A 27995-nucleotide genomic window follows, 5' to 3' on the forward strand; every position below is an offset into this window, starting at 1 on the left:
ATGGAGGCGGGCGCCGGGGCCGGCGCGGGCGCCGCGGGCTGGAGCTGCCCGGGCCCAGGTCAGAGCCGCCCCTCCCTCACCTCTCCGCCGCCACTCCTTCCTCTTCTCCATCTCTCCTCCCTCCAGACCCCCTCGTTCTCCCTCCCTCCCTCCCTCCGCCGTTCCCACCTTTCCGTCCCGTCTTCTTCCCTCCATCCTGCCCCCCACCCCGGGCCCGGACTCCATCTTTCCGGGCTGGGTCTTCCCCACACCGGTCGCATCCTCCCCTGGCCGTCCCTCGCCCCGAGCCCTCTCCACCCCGTCTGTCCCTCCCTGGGGGCCCCAGACCCTGCGCCCACTCCGCCTCGAAGGCTTTGAGCGCAGGGCGAGGGTGGGGTGGACGAGGTCGAGGGAGAGAATGGAGGGGAGGGGAGCGGCTCCGGCCCAGAAACCCTTGCCACACGCCCCCTCCCCCTCGAATCACCCCTTTCCCCTTCCACGCACCTCACCCTTTCAGCCTCATCTTCCCTGGCTCCTGCTCTCGCTTCCATCCTTGCCCGTCTCCTCCCTGTCCCCTCCCGGCTAAAGAGACACACACCCTTTCTGTCTGTGCCGGGAGAGGAGCCTGGAGCTGGGGATGCCGAGGGGGTTGGGCAGCACAGGGCGGGGTCCCCGTAGGCCCAGCTCGAGGGGCGGCTGAAGGAGGAGAGTCGCACCCTGGGCAGAGTGAGCCAAGCACTTCCACCGGGATTAAAAACTCCAGGGCTCCAGAGGGCTGGAAGGCACGTCCCTTTCTCTCTCCCGTGCACCCCAGCCCCAGCCCCCAGCCCCCCTAGCAGCCCACCGTGCCTCCTCTCTCCCTGCTCACAGGACCCACAGTGACCACTTTAGGCTCCTATGAGGCATCTGAGGGTTGTGAAAGGAAGAAAGGCCAACGCTGGGGGTCCCTGGAGCGGCGGGGAATGCAAGCTATGGAGGGTGAGTTTTCCAAAAAACCTTGCTTTCTCTCCCCTCAGCCAATTTCCCTCCCCTCCTCCTTACCCCCCATCTGGTCCCCAGAACTCCCAGCCAGCACAGAGCCCTTCCTCTAGCTCACCTGAGCCCCCTCTACCCTTCACGTCTGAGTTCTACCCCTCCTCAGGGCTCCGGCTTTGAGGGAGGTTCTGGGTGCATCCCTTTGGGGCCCTGATCACCAGCTAACCAGGTTGTGTGTCCCAGGGGGAGCTGCCAGGCAGAGAAAGAGGCCTCGTTGGACAGAGCTTTGAAGCAGCCTTTCAGCAGGGGGTTTGTTCTCACTGCCACCCGACCCAGATCCCAAGCTGTCTCATATTTTTGAAAAGCAGGGAAGTGAGCATTCTCTTTCTGGTGCCACCACCACTAACTTTGAATGTAAGCCTTGTGGCTTTGGTTCTCCAGGGTCTCTTATGGCCTGAAAGAATTGCCTGGGAGGGGGCAGGCGAGGCCAACCTTCCAAAACCCACGTATCCCCAGCGCACCATGTGACCTGGCAGTTGCTGCCAACACCAGGCCCCTGGGAGGATGCCTGTCCGCTTCCCAGGACTTCCTGTGAAGTGTCCCCAGGTCCCAATGCACACTGTGTGGGCAACCCTGCTCCCCTAAGGGGGACAGAGGACACAAGGGGTCCCAGATGAACCTTAGGCTGCTGTTGTGAGACCAGGGATTCAGAATTGTAAAACAAAGCAAATAATCAGTATCCTGACAAAATGTCACTATTTCAAGGAACTGCACTGCAGCAAAGGAGGGGGTACTCACCAACCAGAGGCTGGGGACCAGTACACCCCAGTTTCTTAATGCATTAAAATGGTAGGCTTTCTTTTACACACAAGTACAACCTGGGACTTGAAACCTGAAAACTGCCCTGCGGTCAGCATGGGAGGAGGGGCCTTAAAACACTTGGGGGAGGGGAGAGGCCTCCTGACACTCCGCAGAGAAAAGGAAGGTGGACCTTGCAGAAAATTTCAAAAAGGCTATGTGATAGAATACATTTGAAAGGGCCCCAGTGTTTGTCCGGTAAAACATTTTAGAATCATTTCATTCTGATGTTTTCTTTCTCTAACTGTTGATGAGCAACCCTTTTCATTATGGAACAGCTAATTTCTCCCAAGCCACCTGGATAACTTTTTAACTTTGGACAAACCCCAAACTGTAACTCTTGCCCCATTCAGCCTAAAGACACGCCCAGTGTCTAAGTCCTTTCTTGGGTACTTGTCCCCAACGCAGGGACCACCAGGACTGGAAGAAGCAGGTATCTTTGTGCAAGCTCACATGGCTGACCAGCACCCAGCTGCTCAGTTTGCCCAAAGGCAGTAATAGGAGGCCACCTGGTACAATCCTGGTCCAGAAAGGGCCTGGGAGGGGGATGGGAGACCTTACCCCTGAGGATGCATCATGAGTGCAGGTCCTGCCCAGGGGCTCCTTGGGGGACACCAGGTGGCACTATTATACCATCCCTGCCCTGGGACCATGAGCTTGAGGGCCCTTGAAGGACTCTGGAAAGGAAGTTGACTCTGAGCCCCTGGGGGGAATGGGTTTCTCTTCTAGGGGAAGTGTTACTCCCAGCTCTCTATGAGGAGGAAGAGGAAGAGGAGGAAGAAGAGGTGGAAGAAGAGGAAGAGCAAGTGCAGAAAGGTGGCAGCGTGAGCTCCCTGTCTGTCAGCAAGCACCGGGGCCTGAGCCTCACCGAGACAGAGCTGGAAGAGCTGAGGGCTCAGGTGCTCCAGCTGGTGGCAGAGCTGGAGGAGACCCGGGAGCTGGCAGGGCAGCATGAGGATGACTCCCTGGAGCTGCAGGGTGAGTGCCCGGGAGGGGGCCAGAGGGCCTGGGCTCCCTGGATCCCAGGCTCACGCCTGCCCCCCCTCACTGCAGGGCTCCTGGAGGATGAACGGCTGGCCAGTGCCCAGCAGGCAGAGGTGTTCACCAAGCAGATCCAGCAGCTCCAAGGTAATTCCCAACACTGGGACTGGAGGGAAGGTGGCCATCCAAGTACTTTCGTCCTGAGGGTTTGGCTGAAGCATAGCAGACAAATATAAACTAATTCAATACTTCCTCCTCATTTCCCCCTTCCTATTCTCACCCTTTTCTCCTTCTCTCTCCATTCTCTTCTTTACCCAATATCTGTTCTTTGCATCCCTCCCTGGCTCTTCTGCCCTCCCCTGCCCTTTCTTGCCCTCCCATTTCACGGCTTCTCTCTCTGGCTGACAGTCTCCCTTTTCTCTCCTCCAGCTTCCTCCCTTCACACCTGTATCTTTTTCCCTTTCTTCTCCAGGTCAGGGGGCAGGTAATCAGGGCTGAATACCTATAACCAGACTGCTTTTCCCTGTCCCTACAAGGGCACCAGGGGAAGAGCAATGAGCCAACGAGAAGTGACCGGAGGGGACTCTGCATCTTTAAGGGAAGCAGATGAGAACGCTTCTCTTGCTTCCTAGGACCGCTTCTCTTGCTTCCTAGGACCGAGCTTGTGGCCCCAAATCCCTTTGTGGCCCCAAATCCCTTTGTGGCCCCAAATCCCTTTCTTCTAACGCCCACATCCCTTTGTCTCTGGAAAGCAGCAAGGCAGGTGTCCCACATTCCACCGCACCACCAAAAAAAGAGGCAGCTTTTGTTACTTCCATGGACTTCCAGAAGGTTTAGGGGAGCTGCCCTAGAAAACAGCAGGGGCTCTCCAGGGAGAACTGAGATCAAACCAAATGGAAAATATAAATGGAGAAAAAAGGAAGGCTGGGAAGCAGGCCTGGAGAGGAAGAAGCAAAGATGCAGGAAGGGGAGGAAAAGAGAAGGGAAGCCTAGGTAGATGCAGGAGAAGTAGACAATGAATGGGAAGAGGGTGAAGGAGAGAAATGGCTGGAGATGTGTTGTATCTGGGAAAACAGTGTGAGCCCTGGTCTCGGATCACCTAGGTTCTTGGGCCCAACTCTGTCACATAACAAGCTTTAGGATCTTCGGCAAGTCACTTTTATCTTTCTGAGACTCAGTTCCTTATCTGTAAAATGGTGCTAATTTATTTGTTTATCATTCATTTATTGAGTGCCCTATATACTCGGACGACAAGCTATGAACAAGACAGACCAGATCCCTGCCCTAATGAAGAGTACATTCTAATGGGGAGAGGCAGAAAATAAACAACATAAGTCCAGTTGGCAATAAATGCTATGAAGACAATGTAACAATATGATATAGAGAGATGGGGTGAGATGAGAACTTTTTTTGATGGGGCAGTTAGAAAAGTCCTCTTTGAGAAGATGACATTTGAGCTAAGACTTGAATAATGAGAAGGATCTGAGGCAAGAGCATACCAGGCAGAAGGAATAGCAACTGCAAAAGCTCAGAGGCAGGAATGAGCTTCATGTGTTTGCAGAACAAAAGCCATTGCAGCTGGAGCAGAGTGCACGTGGAGGCCCCTGGTAAGAGTGAGTTTTTTATTTTTTTTGAGATTTTATTTATTTATTTGACAGAGAGAGACACAGCGAAAGAGGGAACACAAGCAGAGGGAGTGAGAGAGGGAGAAGCAGGCTTACCGCGGAGCAGGGAGCCCAATGTGGGGCTCGATCCCAGGAAGCTGGGATCTGAGCTGAAGGCAGATGCTTAACAACTGAGCTGCTCAGGCCCCCGAGAGAGAGTTCTGAGGGGCAGGCTGAGGCCAGATTACAAAGGGCCTTATAGGCCAGCTGGGAGGTTTGGTTTTTATTCTTAGTAAAAAGAAATGGGAGGGTCTTATAGTGAAGGTGGAGCCCTCAGGACTTCTGATGAATTGGGTAGGGTGGAGGGTGGGGGAGGGGTGCGAATAGGAGAGACATGGAAGATAACTTTGCCTTGAGAAACTGGTTGGACAGTGCTGTCATTTATTGGGATGGGGAAGACTTGGCAAAGAACAAGTTTGAGGGCTAAGGGAACCATTGGAGACATGTTTTTACATGTTGAGTTTGAAATGACTAATGACATCTAAATAAATTAGTATGTTATAAGGGGGCAGTTGGATGTATGAATCTAGAACAAGGGGAGAAATCAAGGCTGGAGATATATAAATTTGGGAGTCGTTAGCATATAGATGGCATGTGAATCCCTGAGAGATCACCATGAAATCACAGGGAGAGACAGGAAGAAGAGGAAAAGGCTCAGTCCCAGGGATACTCCAGTATTTAAAGGTCCAGTGGAAGAGATATGAACAAAAGAGACTGAGGTAGGAGGAACAGCAGAAGCCTTTCATGCCCTGGCCGCCAAGAGCAGAAAGTGTTTCAAAGAGATTCAAAAGTTGCTAAATCAAATAAGATGGCCATTGGATTTGGCAAGATGGGGCTCTAAGATATTTCGGTGAAGACAGAAGCCTGATTAGACTGGGATTAAAGAGGAAAGGGGAGGTGAAATAGAGAAGGTGAGTACAGATAATTGCAGTAGTCATGTTTTGAAGAGAAGCAGAGAAATAAGGGGAAAGGGAATGAAGTCAAGGGAGAGTTGGGGGGGCGGGTTTGAGATAGGACTCACTATACTAGATCACGTTTGTATGATGAAGGAAACAATCCAGTAGAGCAGAAAAAGACCTTTGCTTGGAGAACAGACATACTCCCTTACAAGGAGGAGGGAAGTCAGTAGAGAGGTAGGTAGGCAACTACGTGGGAAAACAAGTTCTGGAGTGACTCCTTAACCTACTAGGGTTGTTTCTACTGAGCATGAGCTCTCAAGCAAGCTAGGGACTGCGGTCCGGTGAAGGCGCCCAAGCCCCACCCCGCGAGAGGAACTAGAGACGGTCTTTGCGCACGCGCGTTGCCCGTTTCCGCCAAGAGGGGGCGCGCGCGACCTCAGAGGTAGCTGGTGTTGAGAGGCCGTTCCAGCCGCCACAGCCCCGCGGGGGGCCGGGACCGGCCGGCGGCGGGGGTGGGGGTGGCCCCCAGGGAGACCGCTTGCAGGGGGGCCGACGAGATGGAGGCCATAACCAGTGAGTAAGAACCTACCCCTCTGTCCCACGGCTCAACTGCCGGGCCCTGCGCTTCTCCCCGACCGACCCACACCCTTTGTCAGCCGCGTTAGGTCTTCGGAATCCGGGTGCAGTCTTCCCAACTCCCGGCCAGGGTCCGCCCCGCCCAGTTTTCGGATAAGCCCCTCCCCCTCGGGGCCTGCAAGCCCCGCTTCTCCATCCTGGGCGTGCCCTGCCCCTTTGTGCTCCAAATCATAAGCTTGCTTGGCTGAGGAAGACCTTCCTCCATTCTCCAGCGGATCTGAGAAAGCCATACTTTTAGGGCCAGACCTTAGAGGGGAACCTAAGGGAAATTTGAACCCTGACATCAAGGACATAACCATGTTTGGTTACCATGTGATGAGCCTACATTTGAATTTCAGCAGTGAACTCTAAATACACATTAGGGGCCAGTACCTACCTGTGAGGCTCTGTAATTCTAAGCTTCCAGACTGAATAGATGAGAATAGTGTGTGTGAATTTTTTTAGCCGGGGAATTTTTGGGAAAACTCAGTGCATCAGTAAAATACTGTAAATTAGTTTTGGTCTTCAACGTAGAAGCACTTAATACTTTTTGTTTGCAGTAGCCGAAGGTGTTGATTTGGTGCCAGAATCTACTTTCTACTGCACCTTACTACATGGAGTCACTCCCTTCCCTTCTTAGGTACTCCTTTTATTCCATAGCTGATGAAGCTATACTTCACTGATGGGGTAGAGACTAGATTGCCAGTAGTTTCCAGATAAGAAATAAGTCTGCCTTTAACTTTCTGCCTCTAGAACATAGTAGATGAGTTCACTTATCCTCTTGACCATCCCAACCTCTGGGCTTTGCAGGTGAGCTGCGGTCTCTACGAGAGGAGATGTCCCTGTTAGAGCGAGAGAAAGAAAGTGAACTTAAGGAAATAGAACAGGAGTTGCACTTGGCCCAGACTGAGATCCAGAATCTGCGGCAAGCAGCAGAGGATTCCGCGACTGAACATGAGAGTGACATAGCATCCCTGCAGGAGGATCTCTGCCGGATGCAGAATGAACTCGATGACATGGAGCGCATCCGGGGAGAGTATGAAATGGAGATCACTTCCCTCCGTGCAGAAATGGAAATGAAGAGCTCTGATCCATCCAATAGTTTAAATCCTTCAGATTACTCTGAGATGCAAGGTATGAGAGGGCAAGCCTTTTTCCTGGTCTGTCAGTAAAGCCAAGCAGAGGGAGTTAGTATCCAAAAAGATGGTGGAAGGTGGTCTTAGATCATGAATTGGGAACCTCCAGAAAAAACCTCCAGGTTGAGTTCAAGACTCTAAGGGAGAAAAACTTATACAGATGTCACATAACCGGTCAGTGGTGGTATAAGAAATAGCACTGTGGAGATGTACCCTGAGAATTCTTCCTCAGAGAGCCATTGATTTGTTGATTTGACTATGGGAAAGCCCTTCCTAAGAAAGTCTCCAGTGCCGGGATGGGAGGATAAGGGGCTGGTCACCTTGGGAAGCTACCTGCTGCTCTGGCATGGCAGTTTGCCTGGCCTGCATTATGGGGGGGCCTCCAGTCCTGTTCCCAGGTCCCAGGATGCTAATGCTTAGGCTCCTTGAGTCCTCTCCAACATAGAAGCTTTAGGGGGCAACAAATCAGAGCACAAGACAGCTGGAGAGGAAGAGAGGTTATTTCCAGGAATACATGAGGTACTAAAAAGCTTAGAGCTCCGCTTTCAGACAATGAGTCTCCCAGCTAGTTGCTAGGATTCATGACATCAGAGAGTATGCCTTTATTTTGAGGCTAGATTTATGATCTGGGTATAGTGGGAGGCCCTGTATTAGGCCAGGCCAAGCAGAGGCAATCAACAAGGAATCAAAGAACTGCAAGTTTTCCCAGCTGTAACAAGCTTCTCAGAAGAGCCTCTGGACTGGTTGGTGTCAGGAGAGTGAGGCCAGCACAGTGGGAAAGCTTGGGTCGAAGTTAAACCTGAGTTCAGAATCTCAGTTCTGCTAATTAGTGGGATGAACTTGGCCTGGTTATTATCTCTCTGAACCTTAGTTTCTGTATCTGTAAAAATTGGTTAATAAAACTTTACAGCCAAGGGTGCCCGGCTGGTTCAGTCGTTGGGCGTCTGCCTTCCGCTCAGGTCATGATCCCAGGGTCCTGGGATCGAGCCCCGCATCGGGCTCCCTGCTCCGCGGGAAGCCTGCTTCTCCCTCTCCCACTCCCCCTGCTTGTGTTCCCTCTCTCACTGTCTCTCTCTCTCTGTCAAATAAATAAAATCTTAAAAAACAAAAACAAAAACAAAACTTTACAGCCAGAGGGGATCCTGGAACAGAAAAGGACCTTAGGGAAAATGGAGAGAAATCTGAATAAAATGTTCAGTTTAGTTAACAGTAATTTATGAATGTTGATTCCTGAGTTGTGACAGATGTACCCATGGTAAGATGTTAACAATAGGGGAAACTAGGTGAAAGCTCTCCCGGGAATTTTGTACCATCTTTGCAACTTTTCTGTGAATCTAAAACTATTGTAAAATTAAAAGTTTATTTAAAAAAAAAAGAGAAAGAAAACCTTACAAGGCTATTTTTGGGATTAAATGAAATGCCTAGTATGTTGAAATACTCACAGACTAACTGAATGTGAGGCTGAAACCATCAAGTCTAATGCTTAGCACATGGTTGGCTTGTTTTTTTTTTTTTTAAAGATTTTATTTATTTATTTGAGAGAGAGAGAATGAGAGATAGGGAGCAGGAGAGGGAAGAGGGTCAGAGGGAGAAGCAGACTCCCCGCTGAGCAGGGAGCCCGATGTGGGACTCGATCCCGGGACTCCAGGATCATGACCTGAGCCGAAGGCAGTCGCTTAACCGACTGAGCCACCCAGGCGCCCTCATGGTTGGCTTGTATTAAAGATTAGTTTCTTTCCTTCCTTCCATGATAATCTGCAGTATTCCAAGGACTTTTGATTGGAATAAAGAAGGAACATTAGACGTGAATTTCAGGGTGTTGAATCTTACAGCAGATAAGATAGGCCTTGTGTTCTAATTGGAGTAAATTAACATTCTTTAAATATCAGAATTGGTATTCTAGGAGAAATAATTCTTTTTTTTTTCTTTTAAAGATTTTATTTATTTGAGAGAGAGAGCACAAGCAGAGGGAGGGGCAGAGGGAGAGGGAGAAGCAGACTCCCTGCTGAGCAAGGAGCCCGATGCGGGACTTGATCCCAGGATGCCGGGATCATGACCTGAGCCAAAGGCAGGCACTTAACTGACTGAGCCACAGGCACCCCTAAGAGAAATAATTCTTAATCAGGAAGAAACAAGTTAGATAGGGGTGTTTATATGATTGCAGCTTTATTTTTTTAGAAAAAAGTTTATTTATTTATTAGAGAACAAGCAAAGGGAGGGGCAGAGGGAGAGGGACAAGCAGACTCCATGCTGAGCAGGGAGCCCGATTCGGGACTTGATCCCAGGAGCCCGGGATCATGACCTGAGCCAAAGGCAGATGCTTAACTGACTGAACCACCCAGGCGCCCATGATCGCAGCTTTAAAACGTATTGGTACCTGGTACTTAGGAACATGTGCTGGGGCATTTCAGTTGGTACCTTGTACTTAGGAACATGTGCTGGGTCAAAAAAGAATTCTTGACCACATGCTGGCCAGTGTATTTGGTGTGGTGATGAAGTAAGTAAAAGGACGTTTAGGATGCCGGAGTTGTCTCTGAAAGGCCAGGACTAGCGGTGTGACATCTGGCAGTTCACATCTCTCAGCTCTTGTACTTAAAGAGTAATAGGAAGGTAATCATAAACAGTTCAATGGAAACTTGAAATACAATAACCCAGAAACTCAATTAAAACCTTCATGAGCTCCTAAAATCTCAAGACTCTGCCTTGGTTGGGTTTTTGAAGATGGGCACACAGGGCAGAGCTTCTGGGCAGATGACAAGAAGGGCAGCTACCTGAAAGAGGACAAAGACACGTAGCAGTGTGGAATTTGGGGGACCTTGTCTTCTAAGCCGCGGCATGTGGTGTCTCTTCTGTCTTTAGAAAAAAAGAAGCTATTCGGCCTTCTGCTATCTGATTTCTAGGCAGGAAAATTAGGGCTGATTACCAGTGCTTCTCCCCTAGGATCTCACATGTCTCCATTTGCCCTCTGCAGAAGAGTTGCAGCAACTGCGGGAACGCTGCCGCTTCCTGAACGAGGAGTACCAGGCCCTGCGGGAGAGTAACAGCAGCCTCACAGGGCAGCTTGCGGATCTGGAGAGTGAGAGGTACAGCTAGCAGGCTAGGGGGCTCTGCGGGGCTCTGCTTTGGGCTTTTCTCTTGAGTAGAATCAGTGAAGGCAGATGCAGGCTAATGAATGTCCCTCTGCTCTTAGACAGCTGGTCCTTCAAAGAGTATGGATGCCGCCTAGATGCAGGCATGGAGATCCAGTGTCTCAGGACTGGATTCTAAAAATTTAGTTTTCGAGGCGCCTGGGTGGCTCAGTCGGTTAAGCGACTGCCTTCGGCTCAGGTCATGATCCCAGGGTCCTGGGATCGAGCCCCGCATCGGGCTCCCTGCTCCGTGGGGAGCCTGCTTCTCCCTCGCCCACTCCCTGTACTTGTGTTCCTGCTGTCGCTATCTCTCTCTCTGTCAAATAAATAAATAAAATCTTAAAAATAAATAAATAAATAAATAAAATAAAAAAATAAAAATTTAGTTTTCTTCCATTCTAGGGACTGGGGTCTGGTTCGCTCTGCCCTAGAGTTGATCAGAAGTGATTCCTTTGTTGTCTACACAGAATGGATTCAGTCTAATGGTGTAGGGCCTCCAGATTAGAGCTGGCTTGACATAAGGCCCAGCCTTGAGCCCAACTAGAGTAGCACGCTTCCGGTCTCCCAGAGCCAAACATGCCTTGATTGAGGTGCTGGGACTTTTTCTTCACCTTCTCAGCATGTTTATTTAGGAGATAAACTACAATAGAAGGCTCTTTACCATCTTGGCCTAAAATAAAGACATCAGGACCAAGCACACTTAGCAGGTGATGCCAGGCAGAGCACCTACCCAAACATGGCTCTGGGGTTCTGGATCACAGGACACGAAGAGCAACAGAAAAGTGGCTGGAGTCCCAAATGCTGAAGGATATGATGTCATCAGAGTCTCAGACTTCAGAAATGGATTTTCTAGAACCTGATCCTGAAACCCAGTTGTTGCGACAACAGCTTCTAGGGGCTGAAGAGCAGATGCATGACATGCAGAACAAGGTAGGGGAAGGCAGGCACCTTCGTTGTCTCTCTTTTACCCTCTCCTGGCCTGTGGTAGAAACATCTCCTTAGACACAGGGCCGACAAAGAGGGCATGCACTATGGCAGGAGGTAGTACTCTGGGGTCTCACTTGCTTGCCTGGTGTAAATATTCCAATAAAAGGAATGTCATCTTCTTTCCAAGCCTATCCCCACCCCCCGCCCCCACCAAGCCTATTCTCGAAGTGCGTGTGGCACCTATCTTCAATCGGCCTTTCTGTTCCATCTCTTGCACAGTGTAAGGAGTTGTGTTGTGAGTTGCAAGAACTACAGCATCATCGTCAGACCAGTGAGGAGGAGCAGAGGCGGCTGCAGAGGGAGCTCAAGTGTGCACAGAATGAGGTGCTTCGGTTTCAGACTTCCCACAATGTCACCCAGGTAAACACTGCCAGGGGAAGGGCATTTGGGGAGGGCAGACGGGCCTCCATGGAGTTGCTGCATCGGGGAAGGATGAACGCAGAGCAAGGTTGTGCTCTGCTGACTCTTGCCCTGCGACCAAGGGTACAGTCTACTGGAGACCAGTTGGAGAAGTCACGTAGCATTGCATTCTAGAGATGGTAGTCATTACTGAGTGTCTGCCTCAGAGAAGAAACCCAACCGTAGACCTGTGGGAGCTCCTCAAGATGTCTACGTCTGGAAAGGACCCAAACTGGTCTGTAGAGGGGTCTGCTGTTTCTTGAGAGTAACCGTTCTACCCACATCCTCCCACCACAGAACGAGGAGCTGAAGACCAGACTCTGTGCCCTGCAGCAAAAGTATGATGCTAGCCAGGATGAGCAGAATGAGCTCTTGAAGGTGCAACTACAACTTCAGTCTGAGCTCCGGCAGCTCAAAGTCTTGAAATCCACAGTCGTAGAAAGCCCAAATGAGAAGGTAACAACAAAAGGAGGTGAGGGGCAACTGAGGTGCTAAGAGGTTTTGGGGAAGGTGGCCTGGAGCGGAGTTAAACTAAGGGCGGCTGCCAGCCATGCAGCACCTCTGGTAGGGGCCTCCGGCCACCCCCGGGCACCGTGCCGGACGAGACGACAGCCGGTCAGTGAGGGGCAGGGAGAAGGCAGGCCTTAGACTGTCCGTGCCCAAGAGTGACTCAGGCAGAAGAGCGAGCGGGTTGATGCCCCCAGAGGTACTGCCCACAGCCCCCTCCACCGCAGGAGTTACTGTGCCGGCTACAGAAGCTGCAGCTCCAGTACCAGCACATCACGTGCGAGAAGGATAAGCTGCTGGAAGTGCAGCAACAGCTGTGCGGGGACCTGCGGTACCATGAGGCGGAGGTGCAGCGCCTCAAGGACATCGTGGCCTCCTTCCAGGAGAGCAGTGAGAAGGTAAAAGAAGCTCCAGGTGAGGGAGATGTAGCCAGATGGAATCTTCTGTGAGAGCAATAGTACCAAGGAGGAGGGAGCATCGTAGGAGTTCTATGGTACAGTCCTTGGTGTGGGGTATAAAGAGGTGCCTAGTAGAAAGGTGATCTCAGAGAGTCATGACGCTCTCAGCTTCCTTTGATTTTTAATAAAAAAATCAGCCTATAAAAAGGTAGCTCTCTTTCTTCCCCACCTACCCAAAAAGGAAGCCCCAGAAGGTCCCTGTGTAGAGCCTTTTTAGGGTCCATCTCAGGTCACCCCCAGTGGGATGAAATTGGGACTGGAAAGGACTGAGTAGGATCCCTTAGTCCCTGTCTGAGAGGAGAGAGTGCAGCTGCAGGGGCTTCTGGGATGATGGCGGGGCCTGCCTCCCCTACCCCAGAACGCAGAGATGCACGCCCAGCTTCAGGAGATGAAGCGGCTGTACCAGACCAGCAAGGAAGAGCTGGAGCGGCGGAAGTACATGTATGATCAGCTCGAGCAGGACCTCCTGCTTTGCCAGCAGGAGCTGAAGGAGCTCAAGACAACCAAGCCCATCCCAGAGGAAAAGGGGAAGTGTGCTAATAAGGTAATTGTACTTAAGAGAGGTGAGATCTCCTGGGTGCTTCCTCTGGAGAGAGGAGTTGTAAGGGCAAAAGGTGAAGTCATCCAACTGAGGGGCTTGATGAGCTTCCTTTACGGTCACAGCTGAGTGTGCGAATCAGGAAACAGAAGCAGAGTCCCACGCTGTTAACTTTTAAACAGTTTGCCTTGATCTTGACTTTGAGCCCAAGCCACAGCCTAGTAGGATCAGTACAGCTGGATCCTGTCTGAACATCAGAGAGTTTTGCACTTGATCCATGTGTGTAGACATTTATACTTTGTTATTAGAACTGTAGTGATACCTTGTCATTTGTGGAGAAGAACATACACAAAAGTCCACATATACAGCTTTTCTCATTAGACCTAAAAAGAGAAGGTCCAGTTTTCTCACGCAGATTGCAGATGCTCTTGTCAGATGACGTGGTCTTGTGCCTAGAGTGCTGATTGGCTATTAGAAGGACCTAGGTTCTTCCAGGGTTTACTCTGTGACTTCAGAAGAGTGACATTCTCTAAGCTCGAGTTTTACCCTCTTTAAATTGAACAGAATATTATTCTTTTCTCACTTGCTTGTAGTAATAAATCCTAGTAGTGATAAGTAAGGCCTTCCTTATTCATTTTCTTTTTTTCCATAGTGTGTAAAAAGTCATTATCAGTTACCCTGTGTTGAGCACTTTCAGCTCCTGATCACTGATAGGAAATGGAAGGTGTTGAAACATGGTGGAGAAAAGGCACGGGATTCTCAAAAGATGGTGGAGCCAGTCACCTTTTGCCCAAATCCTCAGTGACTCCTACCACAGCCAGCAGCAGGCTGTGTCCCTGGGAAAAGGCCTTCTGAAGACCCAGAATGGGGAGGTTATTTGGACCACTCCCAATAGTCCACCTGCCTTTCTATACCCAGGCTCACATTTCCTTCTTCTGTTCCTGCTCAGTTTAGAGGCCAGAGTGTCCATGACTTGCTCATCCGCTCCTCTCCTAGTAGAAGAGACTGTGGGGAGGGAGAAGCATGCTGACACAGAGCCAGCTTTTCCTCTTGTCCTAAAAACAGCATGGAGATGAGTTTGATATTAGAAGGTTTGGGTTCTTGGAATCATGGGATAATTTAGTCTTCTCAACCCAAATTCAGCAATAGCCCATATTTTTCTAGAGATTTAAAAAGATGGTTATGAAAACAAAAATGGGGGCAAATCGGGTGACGTTTTTATTGGTAAGGAGTATAATTAGGTATAAAACCAACTGGGGATGATGACAGTAACAGGAACTAGAACTCCCAGCAGGGCCTGAGAACGGTGTGTACCACAGGGAATGGCCAAAGGAAAGAAAGGTGGGGTCATGAGAAGGGAGGGGTGTTGCTAACACTCCCCTCACAGGGCTCTCAGAAGGGACCAGTAGATGAAATGTGCAGCATAGCCAAACAGTCCTTAGCGGCCTGCCAGGGTTTCCCATTCGGTGTCTAAACCTGTATGGGTGCAGTGTGGCTTGGGATGGTCAGTCCAAGGGGGCTGTAGAGGGTGGGAGCCCCTGCTGAACCACAAAGGGCAGGAGAGCACAGAAGGGCTCTGCCAGCTGGACGGTGCAGAGCAGCGCCTCACAGAGTAACCGCCCCTCCGCACCCCCTCCTCCCCCGTCCACAGTGTGACACACTGCTGTCCAGACTGACAGAGTTGCAGGAAAAGTACAAGGCCAGCCAGAAGGAGATGGGGCAGCTGCAGATGGAGCAGTGCGAGCTCCTGGAGGATCAGAGGAGGATGCAGGAGGAGCAGGGGCAGCTGCAAGAAGAGCTGCACAGACTCACGTTCCCGCTACCCAAAGCTGGTCTCCTCCCTAAGGTAACCCCAGCCAGGGAACGGCTGCTAACTAGGGAGAAGCTGCTTTGAGAAGTTTCCGAGGTATGACTATACTTGGGAAAAAGAACAGGGGGGGGATCGAACCTTTTCTTTTCTGCATCAGCCCCTCCTTACTTTGTCACCGATCTCTTCAAACCAAAAAGTTCAATATAGCTGATTAGGGTTTTTAAATTTTAAAACACATAGTATACTCTGGAATCTGTCCAGCATCTTCTCTAGATTTTTAGTCCCTCTGGAGAAAATATACTCTGAGAGAACTTTGTAAACTACAAAATACCTGCAAACTTATGAGATCATGGCTACTTACCTAGTGGGTCTCCATAGAAAGACCATTCCCCCGCCACACCGACCCTGTCCCAGATGGCTGTTCAGAGCCAACCCAGAGACTCCTAGGGGAAGGGTCCCCAGCAGGAAGGAGGCATGGGTCTTCCCACATAGCTACCACAGTTCCTGCCCGCTTCCTTCCCACTCCACCTCGCAGAGTCAGGAGCTACTTACAAAGTTACAAGACCTGTGTGAACTACAGCTGCTCTACCAAGGTATGCAGGATGAGCAGAAAAAACTGGTACAGAATCAAGAAAGTGTGCTCAAAGAACAGTCAGATCTGCATGAAGAGCTGCATCTTTTCAAAATGTCTCGTTTCCGGGACGTGTTGGAGAATCCCAGTGATTCCAAATCACCTAAGTCCTCCAAGTGTGGTCACAACAAGGTAACAGAACAAGAGGCAGGGAGACAGTTCTGGGGACAACAGCATGGTAGGGAAGAGGGCTCCATGGAAGGGTCAGAGTTAGGAAGGCCTGTCTGGCCAAGAGTAAGGATGAGACTAAGGCCCCCTTCTTCAGCCATGACCACCCACGGGCTCGTGAAAATGTGGCTTTAGCTATGGGCTGAGGATCTCAACCAGATACGTGCCCTGTTGAAGTGCTGTGAACACCGAGGACGGATCAGGGTGACCCCGGAATCTAATCACCTGATAATTTGATGCAGCCCCTTCAATATCATTTTTCCAGATTTGTAATAGCAACTTAGGGTTTGTCTGGATTCCTTGGGACTGACTCTGAGCATGTCATCCTTTTCTCATCAGCTGGTTGATAATTAAGCAGTACACTTTCAGTGATCAAAATCTATAACCTTTCGGTGTTCTACCTGAGACAAATCTGGGGCCATTCATTTCCAAGGGAAGAATTCCTAGCATGTGGCATTAATGGTACTGGCCACACTGTCTTCATTGGAACTTTGGTGGCAATAACAGCCAGGTCAAGAGGGTTAGACTAGAGAATCCATGCATCGCAAGCACCAGGAAGGGGTTATGCCTCTGAGGTCACACTGGTGGAGATTTCCTGATAAGTCTATTTGGGGTTGGGGAATGCATTTGGTCTGAGGTCTCAGGGTGGGCAAGGAAGAGCAGGTAGACAGTTTCAATTTAAGGCTAGCCCTATTCATTCAAATATTAGCCTGGATAGGGAGAACCAGGGAATTGCAGAAATCCAGACTGAGATTTGGTCAGATTCCAGAGGCATCAGATTTCAGCCTGGATTACACAGAGGCCAGGAACCAGGTAGAACTCTTTCCTTAACCGATCAGATCTCATCCTGGGCATTAGCAGCCAAGAAGCCAGGCCCAGAGGGCCTGGGAAACATGCCTAGAGGCCAGATTCAGAGTTGGGACAGGAGGTACAGGGACTTGTAGTGAGACCTTAATTCCAGGTCCACATCTTCTGAGGGAGGCATTCTTGTAGGCTCACATTAAGGGCCAGGGCTGATTTTAGAGTTGGGGGCGGGGGAGGGGACTGAGCGCCAAGGTCAGGGTAATGGGTATGTCCTGACCGAGAAGACGGTAGGGTAGGGAGCCAGAGTGTTCTCGATTATCACTCAGCTCTGCTGCAAGGAGAGAGGGATGTGCCAGAGTTTAGAAACCAGCCGAAATGGGAGCCTGGAAACCGCAGAATATCTGCCCTGGGTAGATTTTCCCCAACGAGCAAGTAACTGACATGCCAGTAGCTGCAGGCGGTTAAAGACCTAGGCTGTGGTGAGACTGGAGTGTAGGTGTGCAGGTCTCTGAAGTGTGCGCGCAGACATCTGCCCCGGGGGGTGCAGCGAGAAGGACGGCGGTGTCTAGAGTAATGGTAGTGTCTCCCCACCCACTCTCGGCAGTCCAAGTTGATCACCGCCCAGATGCAGGCTCTGCAGGTGCTCTACGAGGGCACGCAGACCGAGCAGGAGCTACTGCAGCAGGAGCAGGGCAGGCTCCTCGAGGAGCGGAAGAGGCTGCGGGCTGACCTGCAGCTCTGCCTGGAAGAAATGCAGCTGCTCCAGGTCCGGTCCCCTTCCAGCAGAATGAGCTTGGAGAAGAACTATGGCAGCATGGCCACTGGCAGCGAGAACTACCGCCGGAGTTACAGGAGCAGCCTCGATGACGGCGAGAGCTATCACAAGAGTTATGGTAGCACCCAGGCCAGCACCGAGAGCTTTCTCAAGAGCTATGACAGCAGCAGCAGTGCCCAGGAGAGCAGCGAGAGGAGCTACTGTGCCGGCAGCAGCGGCAGCAGCATCTATAAGAAGAGCTACGGCAGCAGCTCCAGCTCTGACACCTGTTACAAGAGTTACGGCAGCAGCACTAACGACGGACCTGCCGAGCCTGAAGAACTAGAGGTACAAGAGCCAGAGGAGAGGTCGGACAGGGAGGAAAGCCTCTTGTCTTACTAAGAGATAAGTCAGGGAAGGGTGCAAGAAGTGAGGTGGGCGGCAGAGTCAGAGCTGAGCTGGGTCACTGGAAATGAATGAGGCGCTCCGCCTGTCTAGTATGGAGATGCTCCCATCACAGTGATGGTGCTTTATGAGAAGAAACACAGAATTAGCCCCAGCGCAGCTCCAGAACCTTGCCGCCGTTGTTCTATACCCAGGATGGGGCCTAGCAAAGAGAGTGGGGTGGAGGGCAGGTCCTTCTCAGGGTGCGGTCATTACTCCTCCGCCCTCCGCAGCACTGTGAGGACGTGGTCGCCAAGGTGGTGATCAAGCTGCAGGGGGTGCAGGCTATGTACCAGCTCAGCCAGGAGGAACATGACTGGCTGCAAGACCGAATGAAAAAGCTGTTGGACAGGCAGAAAGAGCTGAAGGAAGAGCTGGTCGCCTGTGAAAAGGAATTCAAGGAGTGCATGGAAAGCCTTGAGAAGCCTGCTGCCTCCCCAAACGACAAGGACAAGAACGAGGTAACTGCTCTCTGGGCGGCAAGGTTTCTTCTAGGAGTCCCTAGAGCCAGAACAGGTCATAGGTCCCAGCCATTTCGGAGAGGCTGAGGAAGGAGGTCCGGGAGCTCACTGCTTGCTCTGCATAGTTGCCCCCTTCCTGGTCAGAGGAACAGAGCAGGGGCTGAACCCCAGGAAGCTGGGCACTCGGCCACAGCACTAGTGGACGGTCCTCAGGTGCTCACTGTGCTGAGATGTACTCATCATCAAGACTCTGAATAATTTTTCTTTTTTTCCTTTTACCACTTCCCTCTTTTGCTGTGTCCCAGAGCACTTCTATAGAGTTGTATTTTTTCACCTTTCGTTATTTTTGGTGTACTTGTCTCTTCAACTAGATTGTAAGTACCTCGAGGGCAGAGCCTTGCGTCCTTTCGGATCCCTTATAATGCCAAGAAGGGTGCTCTGCATCCATGAGGGATGGGACAGAAGGCATTCTTCCTGCCCAAGAGTAGTCCACAGTCCAGCGGGACTCACTGTGAATGCGTGGGAGAGTTCAGACAACAGTCAGCCCGGGGACCTTGATTGCTTAGTATTGTTACCTACCAGGGAGACTGTGATGCCAGAAGTCAGGGAAGACAAAACCAGAAATTAGGGAGCAGGGTTGGAATTTGTCTCTGTTTCCAGGGTGAGGTTTGCAGGAGCCCAGGCACACTTTCAGGAGTGGACCACATGGTTCCTTAGGTAGTTGTGCCTCTTAGAGAAATAGCTTGGGCGAAGTAGGAGTTTCCATCAAAAAGACGTCCATAATAAAGCCCTGAGCTTCAGAAGGGGCAGCTCTATAGTTATTCCCCAGACGGGTCCCAGTAAAAACATAATTTAAATCATCCTTTTTTGATCCCATTAGGTGTAAATCATCAGGTACCTCATTTAGAAGCTATTTCTGAAACTGCTTTAGAGGCTCGTATCCTGCAGTTTAACGTTTCCTCTCTTGTCTACTCCCCCATGGGCCTTAGCAGGGCAAACTCTGAGGCAGTGACCCCTAGGCCGGGCTGTGGGTGACTGGCCGTTCAAACCCCCTGCCCCCCCCTGCAGATCAAAGAGCTGCAGGCCAAGCTGCGGGAGCTGCAGCTGCAGTACCAGGCGAGCATGGATGAGCAGGGGCGGCTTCTGGCCGTGCAGGAGCAGCTGGAGGGCCAGCTGCAGTGCTGCCAGGAAGAGCTCCGCCAGCTCAAGGAGAAGAAGTCCTCTGTTCCCAGAGAGACCAAGGGGAAAAGTGACAATGAGAATAGGAACAAAAATGCCAACGGGGTTAAAAACAAAAAGGTGACCAAACCAAGCCTGGACGGTTCTGAGGGCTGCTATGAGAACGAAAAGGTGAGTAATAACCTTAGTAGCCTGATAAGCAGAAAGGCAGAGGAGATCTTGGGAAGAAAAATCACCACCACCACCACTCCGGCCAGGTGAGGTATTTGTAGAGAAGCTTCTGGTCTCTCTCGTGTATTAGTTCCCTCTTGGTAGCAATTCCGTACTCCCTTTTCCTCTGGAGGTAAGGGGAGTGGAACACAGACCACTTATATCTGGGGACACAGCCCCAAAGGACCATAGCCCCTAGGATGGACGAGGGCTCCAATTAGCTCAGCCCAATCTCCTGGGGCCCCTTTTCTTCCTGGCTTATGTGCCCAAGAGAGGGACCAAATGGATGAAAAGAAAGAATTTATTCGAAGCGGTGGCGGACTCCTACGTGAGAAGGAGGAGGGGAAAATAGGAGTCGTAGCCGCCCTGCAGGGGTCGGAGGTGGCAGCTGAGGGGCAGAGCCCAAGATTCTAGCTCTGGTAGCTGTCCGAGATGGCCAACGGCCGGATGGCCGTGTGGGTCCAGAGAGGCTGCGTGTGACTGCCCTCCACACGACGCTCAGGGAGAGCCTCGGTGCCCAAGCGTGGTGCTGCCTGCGCACCGTGCCAGGCTGGGAAGCAGAGTGCGCTTGAGGGAGTCCGGCTTCGTTGTGAAGGTAGGCCTCTTCGCGGTAACCGGAGCCCCCGTCCTGCCCTGCCTCCGCCCACAGAGTCTGGAGGTGGTGCTGTACTACAAGGCCAGCCACATGGATTTAGGTGGTCTAATACAAGAGGAAGTGGAGGAGGAAGAGGAGGAAATCAAAAAGGACTGGAAGCAGGACTCCTGCAATGAACTGGTTTCTGTGCCATCAGAGCCTGCAGAGATTAAGTCTGCAGAAGCTGAGCAGGGGTGTTACGAAGAGTCCCAAGAGCAGGAGGGCAAGGAAGACGACGACAAAGATGAGAGCGCCAAGGACACTTGCCCTGAAGCTTCAGACGGAAGCAACCCCCTCAAGCTTTCTGAGAGCAAAAAGGTAACCGCAGTCGAAGGCTGGACCGAGTGGGAAGTGGGCTCTGGGGCTCAGGTGCCCTGGCGTGGCGGGGTGACCCAGCCCGAGGATGGACTTCTGCAGGAGTGTATAGGCCAGCCAGCCCTGAGGCCTAGCGTTCGGGGAGAGTGGAGATGGAGCCGGTAGTGGTGGAAGTGGGCTCTCCGCGGGAAATGGCGGGCTGGAACCACTTTGCTGTGGACCTACCTGTGTCTCAAAGATCACCTTTTCTGGGAACCAGGGTGGGGCCGTTGCAGTCCTGCCTGCTTTCACCTCTGTGGCAGCCCTTGCTCCTTACATCAGGAGGTCTTCCCCCTTCACCTAGCACTGCACTGAGGACGTGGATGGTGTGAGGCCCGCTTCAGGCTATTTGCCAGCCTGTGTTAGTCTCTCAGTCCTGCCTCCTCGAGGTGCCCTGTTAGGTTGACCTTTGTTGTTGCTGTTAGGGGTGTTCGGGGGGCAGGTGTGGCTTTCGGGTTCTGCGTGTTACAGGGCATGAGGGGAGGGGCTGGGGGTGGTCAGAAGTAATAGAATATTTTAGTCCGCACACAGCAGGGGCGTGGGCCAGTCTGGGGAGAGCAACCAGAGTCCTAACCCTTTAGTTGCTAGATCTTGAGAGGTTGGGATGGGAGTATCCTGGGTAACGTACCAACCATACAAAAGTATTTCTGTATTTTAACTAACTGGTACATCTGCACAGGTATGTACCAGCTGAATTCCTGCGCTAGTTGAGGTTAACTGGGGGCTCTGATTTCCTGAAGAGTGAGTACTTCCTGAATAAGTCCTCGGTTTATGGTACAGGCTCTTTCCGTCTTTCTAAACACCAGGGAAGAAAATAAGTCTCTTGTGGTGGGATGTCCCAGTCAGCTCTAAGGCTCTCTGGACTTTTCCGGCAGCTCGGTCTGCAGCAGTGGCTAGGGATCTAGCATGCAGTTCTCTGTTAACCTTGTGGCAGAGGACCGTTACTTAGGATGTAAAAAAGTAGGAGCCACCGCAGCCTTTTCCCCAGTGCTCTGTTTCTTCGAATTCATCATACTCCACTGCATGCTGGTTCAGAGCCTCCTCGATTTCCTTGCCTTGGGTGCCAACATCTCTAAACGCCAGACCGGATCCTTGTACTTCGAAGTTGAGCGCGTTCCTTGTGTCTACATACAGAGGTGTCCCTTTGCCTCCGCAGGTCCTGCATATTTTGCAGGCAGCTCTAACGGTGTATGTTACTGCCTGCGAATTCACTTTCTCTCTCTGGAAGATTGTTGCAAAGAACTAGCACTTCTCCACTGTTAGCCTGTTGTAGTGCATTTTGTCTCGCAACAACGGCATTAGACTCTAGGGGATCGTAGGGGCCAGGGCCCAGAATACTTGAGATTCAGTGGATAGCAGCCAGAACAAGTGGGCTAACGGTGGGGGCGGGGGGGCAGGGGGCGGGTGGCCTGGCAGGAGACTGAGTGACCCAGGAGAAGTATACATCCTCATCCGGAGAGCCCGGCTTTACTCTCGGAGCTTCCCTTTTCCAGAGTTACTGACTTGTACGAACAGTCTAGGGCAGATCACCCCTGCTTGACAAGACGTGAGAGGGAAATGGCCAGCCAGCAAACTGGCCCCCCGACCTGATTTGGACCTAAGCAGCTGCTTAACCCACTCAGGTTTGCATCCTCCACAGGCTGCCAGTGGGAAGATCCAGGCCCGGGCGCAGAGGAGAGATACGGCTGCCCTCACTGCCTGTTGTTTAACCTCTTGATCTCTTTCTCTTTTCCCTTTGTTTTCTCATCTTCATTATCCATTGGATTCATGTGTTTCTGTCTTTTTATACCGCCCACCCCCCATCTCCTGGCCTCTCCCTGTGCTTCCTGCTCATTTGGTATGTTGCAGCCATCCCCTGCCCCGGAGCCCCCCATCTTCTCCTTGCCTCTCGTAGCCCTGGTGGTCATATCGGCTTTGCTCTGGTGCTGGTGGGCCGAGACGTCGTCCTAACACAGGTACTGGTACCGAGTCCTCTCCTTCGGAGGGGTAGAGGGAGGGTGCAGGTGGCCCTGGCCTCTCCTCTTTGCCCTTGCTCTCACTTGCTTGCTTCTTGCTTTTAGCCATTTGACAACAGGATACTCAGGGGCTGAGTTTTAGCCCTGGCTTCTCCATGGGCTACTGCAAAGCCCATAGCACCTCTGAGTACGTCTTCCTAACACATAGTGAGTTGGAATGCATACTGTTGACACGGTTTGAGTTTCTGTCCTCTGGCTGGGAAAACTTGGGATGATCCCAGCACTGTTGCTACTTTGAAAAACGCCTGACCACTTCTGATGAGCTGATGCCTGTCTGCAAGGCTGACCTGAGCGCTCTTTGCTCTCACTACTGTCACCACCCAGGATGGCAAAATAAGGCATCACTGCGCCTCCCCTGTTGGGTGAGAGAGGAATTCTGGAGTGTTGTGACCAACACGCAACCCCAACCCTAACCCCCTGCCCAGGGGCATTTGTATGAGGGCAGGCTCAATTTGTCCTCCAGACTTGGCGAAAATGGAACAGAAACCCCTACCATGTTGTGTTCTTTCAACGGAGAAATTCTCTGGTTTGGGACTTCTGGTCTTCAGAAAACTCAGAACCAGAATGGCAGGAAATATTTTATAGTTCTATATTTATCCCTTTTGGGGTCCAGAGTCTGTTGTAATTGCCTTCCCAAGCCAGGCTTTTTGGACATAATGTGGTACTGGTGAAAAGAACGAGATGCAAGTATTCTCAGGGTGCCAAGGCTGACATCTTCTGGGCACCTTCCACTTGGCCTCGGCCCATGTAATCTGGTCTGTCAACAGGATACCAAATTTAGGAGGCAGAATGTGGTCTTAGGTCCCGGGGTAGAGCCCTAGGGTTCCACCTGTCTTTGGAACCCATAAACTATTCCCTCCTGGCCTGTTCTGGCTCCTTTCTCCTGCTCCCCTGCCCCCCACCACTTCCCACCCTCCCTTCTCACCCCTGCAAATGGAGTGCAGCTGGCTTAATGCACAGGTTGGGGCGGTGGCAGCTGAAGCGTACGTTGGTAGTACTCACCAGCATCCTTTTCTCCTTCCTTTTCCCCTCACTTTTTTCCCTCTTCACCCTTTCTCCTCTTTAAGGTGTTCCACTTACTCCCCACAAACAGTCTAGCTTCTTTAGTGACAGGGTCCCTATCCCTGTCCTGTCCACATCCAGATTTCTCAGCCCCTAGGGGAGGAGACCCAAAGCATTTGGCCATAGCCTTTCTGCACCTCACCAGGCCCACGCAGAGTGAGAGGAAGGAGCTCCTGGGTCAGGGTGCTCTTGGAGGGTCTGGCTGTGCCCCCCTCTGCAGCTCCCAGTCCGGGAGCTGAGGCAGCGTAGCTCTGTAGAAAGCGTGGCTGACAGGTGAGAACCTGTCCCGGTCTGTGTCTGCCTCTTACCGCTTAGTCCCAGTGGGCAAAATGCATAACGGGAACATTAGTTTCTTCAGATGACAGTGAAGAATGGTAAAACCTCTGCCTTTCTCATGTGAGGATCACAGGAGTTCATGTTTATGAAAGTGCTTCATAAATAATGAAACACCCCATAAATAATTTAAAAAGCGTATACTTACAGTATACATACTATGTGCCTTGCACTGTTGTAATCACCTCATTTGACAACAGGATACTCAGGGGCTGAGTTTTAGCCCTGGCTTCTCCATGGGCTACTGCAAAGCCCATAGCACCTCTGAGTACGTCTTCCTAACACATAGTGAGTTGGAATGCATACTGTTGACACGGTTTGAAACTCATTTAATCTTTGCAACAACCCAATGAGGTGGCTTTTATTATGATTTTATATGTAATAAAACTAAGGCATGGAGAGGTCAAGTAATATCGCCAGTGAATTGTGAATGGATTTCTAAGGACTAATATTAGCAACAGCTAAAATTCCAACCTTGCTTCCCCCTTACCATCTCTCCTCATTTCGAGCAGTTTTCCATGGTTGCTTCCATGTAATTAGGAAGACTCCATACTTCTCTTCACACAGCCTCCAGTGGCATTAGCTCTCTTGACAACTCATGTCACGTTAACTCTCCGCATGTGTTGTTTATAAAGCTCCTTTGCGTATTGCGTACGCTAAGTATCCTCTCCCCATTTTCTACCTGCAGTTGATTTTTTGGATCTGAGGCAGAATTTTTTATTCATTCCTATTAGGTATAGTCCATTGATGTAACCTGTGGAGTTTGTTTTTTCTTTTGTTTAGTCTTGACCTTGTGGTTTCAGATTATCCATTACCCTGCCAGCTCCACATCCTCCTCAAGGGCGACCGGCCTACTTTCGTATGTTCATGTGCATTATTTTTTTTTAAAAGTCTTATTTAAGTGATCTCTTCCCCCTACATAGGGCTTGAACTCACGACCCCGAGATCAAGAGTCGCATACTCTTCCAACTGAGCCAGCTAGGCGCCCTGTTCGTGCACATTAAGGATGAGGGCCGAGCCTCTGGAGTGTTGTCTCTCCAGGCTCTCTTTTATCCAGCTCATTGGTCACATAACAAATGGTCACACAGCAACCTGTGCTGGTACCATACTCTTTATTTCCTCTTGTTCTTTCCAAGGAGATCATGGAAAATCTGTCAGATGTCTTGATAAAATCCAAAAACATCTCTTTGATCTGTCAACTTAGTAATCTAGTCTGAAAGGAAAGCCTGACGTGACTTACCCCTTTGGGACCAGCCCTCAGCCAGTCTGGAACTCAGCCAGTCTGGAACTTGCCTCTGACTGGTATAAAGGGTATCAGTTCACATTTATGGGTCTAGCTCTGTCCTCCTTTTTTTTTTTTTCTTAATTTAATTTAATTTATTTAAGGGGGGGCGGCAGAGAGAGAATCCCAAGCAGGCTCCACACCCAGCGCAGAGCTCAATGCCGGGCTGGATCTCACCACCCTGAGGTCGTGACCTGAGCCGAAATCCAGAGTCAGATGCTTAACCAACTGAACCACACAGGCACCCCGCTCTGTCCTCCTTTAAGAACACCAGACTGACGTTTTTAAGCAGTGTACATTAGGGTATAAGCATCTAAGCATGTAGATACTTTTTCTAGCTTCCTTTCCAGTTATTTTCTTATATAAATTACTCTGTATATCCACCTCCAGTATTGTTTTGCTTTCCATTTCATTTGTGCTGCTCTTTTTAGTAACTATTTCTACAAATGTAGGAGATCTTCTTTGCTCTTTATAGCTGGCTTAAAGTCCTCTTTTTAGTTCCGTTATTCTCTGAGCAAATGCATTCTTAGCATCAATACTGTACTCTGCTCTTACCTAAAATCATTCTTCTGTTATTACGCCATAGCTTATGACTCAACCCAAATTCTGTCTTTCAAGTAATACAGTAAAAAAAATAATAACAATAGGAACTATTTCCCTAAGTATGTATTGTCCACGATTTTGTGTTCCCTAAAGGATGCTTCTTTGTTATCCCACGAATCAGCAGGATTTGCTGTGGTCGGCAGAGTCTGGAAGACTCAGCACACTGGCACATGCCAGGAAGACCATCAACACACTGGTTCCCCGGGGGTGTTTTAAGGCATTTGTCTCCAGGGCCTGTGACCGGCTTCCTTGGGTTTCCTCGAACCAACATCATTGTCCAAAAAAGGTTTGGGCTGCCCACAAACCTCACGTTTGCCTGCACTCTGTGGTGTGCTTTCTTTACTTCCCCTTCAGTCTTATCCTTTTGACTGAGTTTGTGGCTCCTGTGTAAAGCCAGTGAGGCACTGCTGCTTTTCCCAAAGGCCCCAGTTTACCCTCTTTTTCTTGCCGTGGCACCTGATCCTTTCTCATTGCAACCATCCGGATACTCTTTGGTCTCCCTCCTGAGCTGGCTTCTACACCCAGGAACTGGTATTCTCCTCATTCCGTGGGGCATGAATACACGCAGTCACCTCGGGCGATACACCTAGCGTTGTTCCAGATACCTAGCACTGCCAGAACTAAGACCACACTGTCTCCAGCAGTTACCCAGGAGGTGCGAGAGACCAGACCGTGAGGTTCCTGATGTCTCTCCAGTGCCAGTAGACAGGGGAGCCTCTGGCTTAGGGAAGGGTTCGGAAGGCCGGGCACTCACCATTTGTCTTTGGTCCCCACAGAACATGTTTGGGATGTGGAAGCCTATGGTGTTCTTGGCTATTGCGGCTGTGGCTCTGTATGTGTTACCCAACATGCGACCGCAGGAGTCAGAGTTCTGCCTCATGGAGTGATGGCAGACCTGGGCCAGCCGAGGGGGCAGATCCCCAGTGGCCACTACCCCCAGCTTTGGGCAGGACACACTGTGCCAGAGCCCCCACCCCACCTGTGTGTCCCATGTGTCCCCATCTCCTTAGCCTCGTCACCCAGGCTGGAAAGGTTATGGGGCGCTGCTGGCTGCCATCTCCTGCCTTGTATAAGAACCTGGGTTCCGTGTGATTAAATAGCAGCCTAATTACCTGAGACTTTGTGGCTTTTTATTTCTTATAAATACCTCACAACACAACCAGAGCAGAGTGGTTCCCCTTTAACCAGGTACCTCACATAAGGATCTGGTTCCTAAATATGATTTCTTACCCTGCAGATGACCTCAGAGATGAGGGGGGCTCCTTGTGCTGCCAGCCGGATCGCAGACGCGCTGGTCTGCACCCAGAAACCCTGTCTCCAGGAGCTCATCTGAGCACAGGGCAATGGAATGAGCTGGGTACTCTCTGTGAGGGGGGTCAAATGACTTGCCCTGGGGCCTGTGCCCACACCCATCTGCGGTGAGAAGAGTGCCCTGAGAAGATCTGCGCATGAGCCTTCGTGACTTAGGCCCTGTGCACCCCATGGGATTTGCTCTCAGAGAGGACTTACTAATCGTGTAGGGTCCTGCAGTGAATAGGTGGCACACTCAAGAACTTTAACTTGAACAGTGTTTAGTGAAGGGACTCTGTACACGGGCAGAGTTAAAAGAACCAGCAAGGAATAGTGAAGTCCCAGGGCACCAGCAACAGTGCCTCCCATCCTCTGCCCGAAGGAGATTGGGGAGGAAGCGAGGGCTAAAGGCCTGGGAAGGGACCCCAGACCCACGGTGGGGGGGGGCAGGGGGGACAGGTACAGCCCTTGTCAGAACCTGACACCCTCTCGTTCCACCTGCCAGTTTCCTGTTGGCCCCTCTCATTGGCTAATCCCAGCTGGGAGCCAGAGAGCAGAGATGCCCAAGTGACATAAAGTCAGTCGGCTGGAATTGAGAGCAGGGCAAAGGATGGAGAGTGGATCCAAGTGGCGACAAGCAGAATGATGAGAACTTACGAGTGTCCTTGTTTACCTTCACTTCTGTGGAACCCCTCATGATTGGTGGCACCATATGAATGTTTCCATAGGAGAGCCCCCGAGTGTATTCATAAGCCACAGTGGGTAAAACAGTGTCGTGACTGCTGGTTTCCTGGAACCCTTCTCTCTGCCTCTTTTCTACCTGATGCCAAGGGAGTT

At 51.0% G+C, this 27995-nt stretch overlaps 1 protein-coding gene across 9 annotated transcripts; it reads left to right on the top strand.

Moving 5' to 3' along the window:
• CCDC136 (coiled-coil domain containing 136) lies at window positions 1-26836 on the top strand. 9 transcript variants are annotated; one of them, XM_028104984.2, is made up of 19 exons: window positions 1-58; window positions 850-957; window positions 2542-2790; window positions 2866-2940; window positions 6782-7105; window positions 10079-10190; window positions 10997-11165; window positions 11442-11582; window positions 11919-12077; window positions 12356-12526; window positions 12945-13130; window positions 14776-14970; window positions 15470-15697; window positions 16394-16396; window positions 17142-17639; window positions 17969-18196; window positions 19265-19546; window positions 20235-20537; window positions 26645-26836. In XM_028104984.2, the coding sequence occupies exons 1-19, from the start codon at window positions 1-3 to the stop codon at window positions 26753-26755; spliced, it is 3600 nt and encodes a 1199-aa protein (XP_027960785.1). In that variant the 3' UTR covers window positions 26756-26836. The 9 variants fall into 9 exon arrangements, with proteins under 9 accessions (XP_027960785.1, XP_027960784.1, XP_027960786.1 ...); XM_028104983.2 differs by lacking the exon at window positions 16394-16396; XM_088018431.1 differs by lacking the exon at window positions 1-58 and having other exon boundaries at window positions 942-957; window positions 22422-26736.
• Window positions 26837-27995: the final 1159 nt, after the last annotated feature.

This window comes from Eumetopias jubatus, unplaced genomic scaffold (assembly GCF_037043125.1).
Source record: "Eumetopias jubatus isolate StellerSeaLion01/CBP00866 unplaced genomic scaffold, mEumJub1_p1.0 scaffold_14, whole genome shotgun sequence".
NCBI lineage: Eukaryota > Metazoa > Chordata > Mammalia > Carnivora > Otariidae > Eumetopias > Eumetopias jubatus.

Coding starts and splice junctions, on each gene's coding strand:
- CCDC136 (XM_028104984.2), top strand. CDS start 1: ATGGAGGCGGGCGCCGGGGCCGGCGCGGGCGCCGCGGGCTGGAGCTGC. Junction 7,106..10,078: donor AGATTACTCTGAGATGCAAG/GTATGAGAGGGC, acceptor TGCCCTCTGCAG/AAGAGTTGCAGCAACTGCGG. Junction 13,131..14,775: donor AGGGGAAGTGTGCTAATAAG/GTAATTGTACTT, acceptor CCCCGTCCACAG/TGTGACACACTGCTGTCCAG.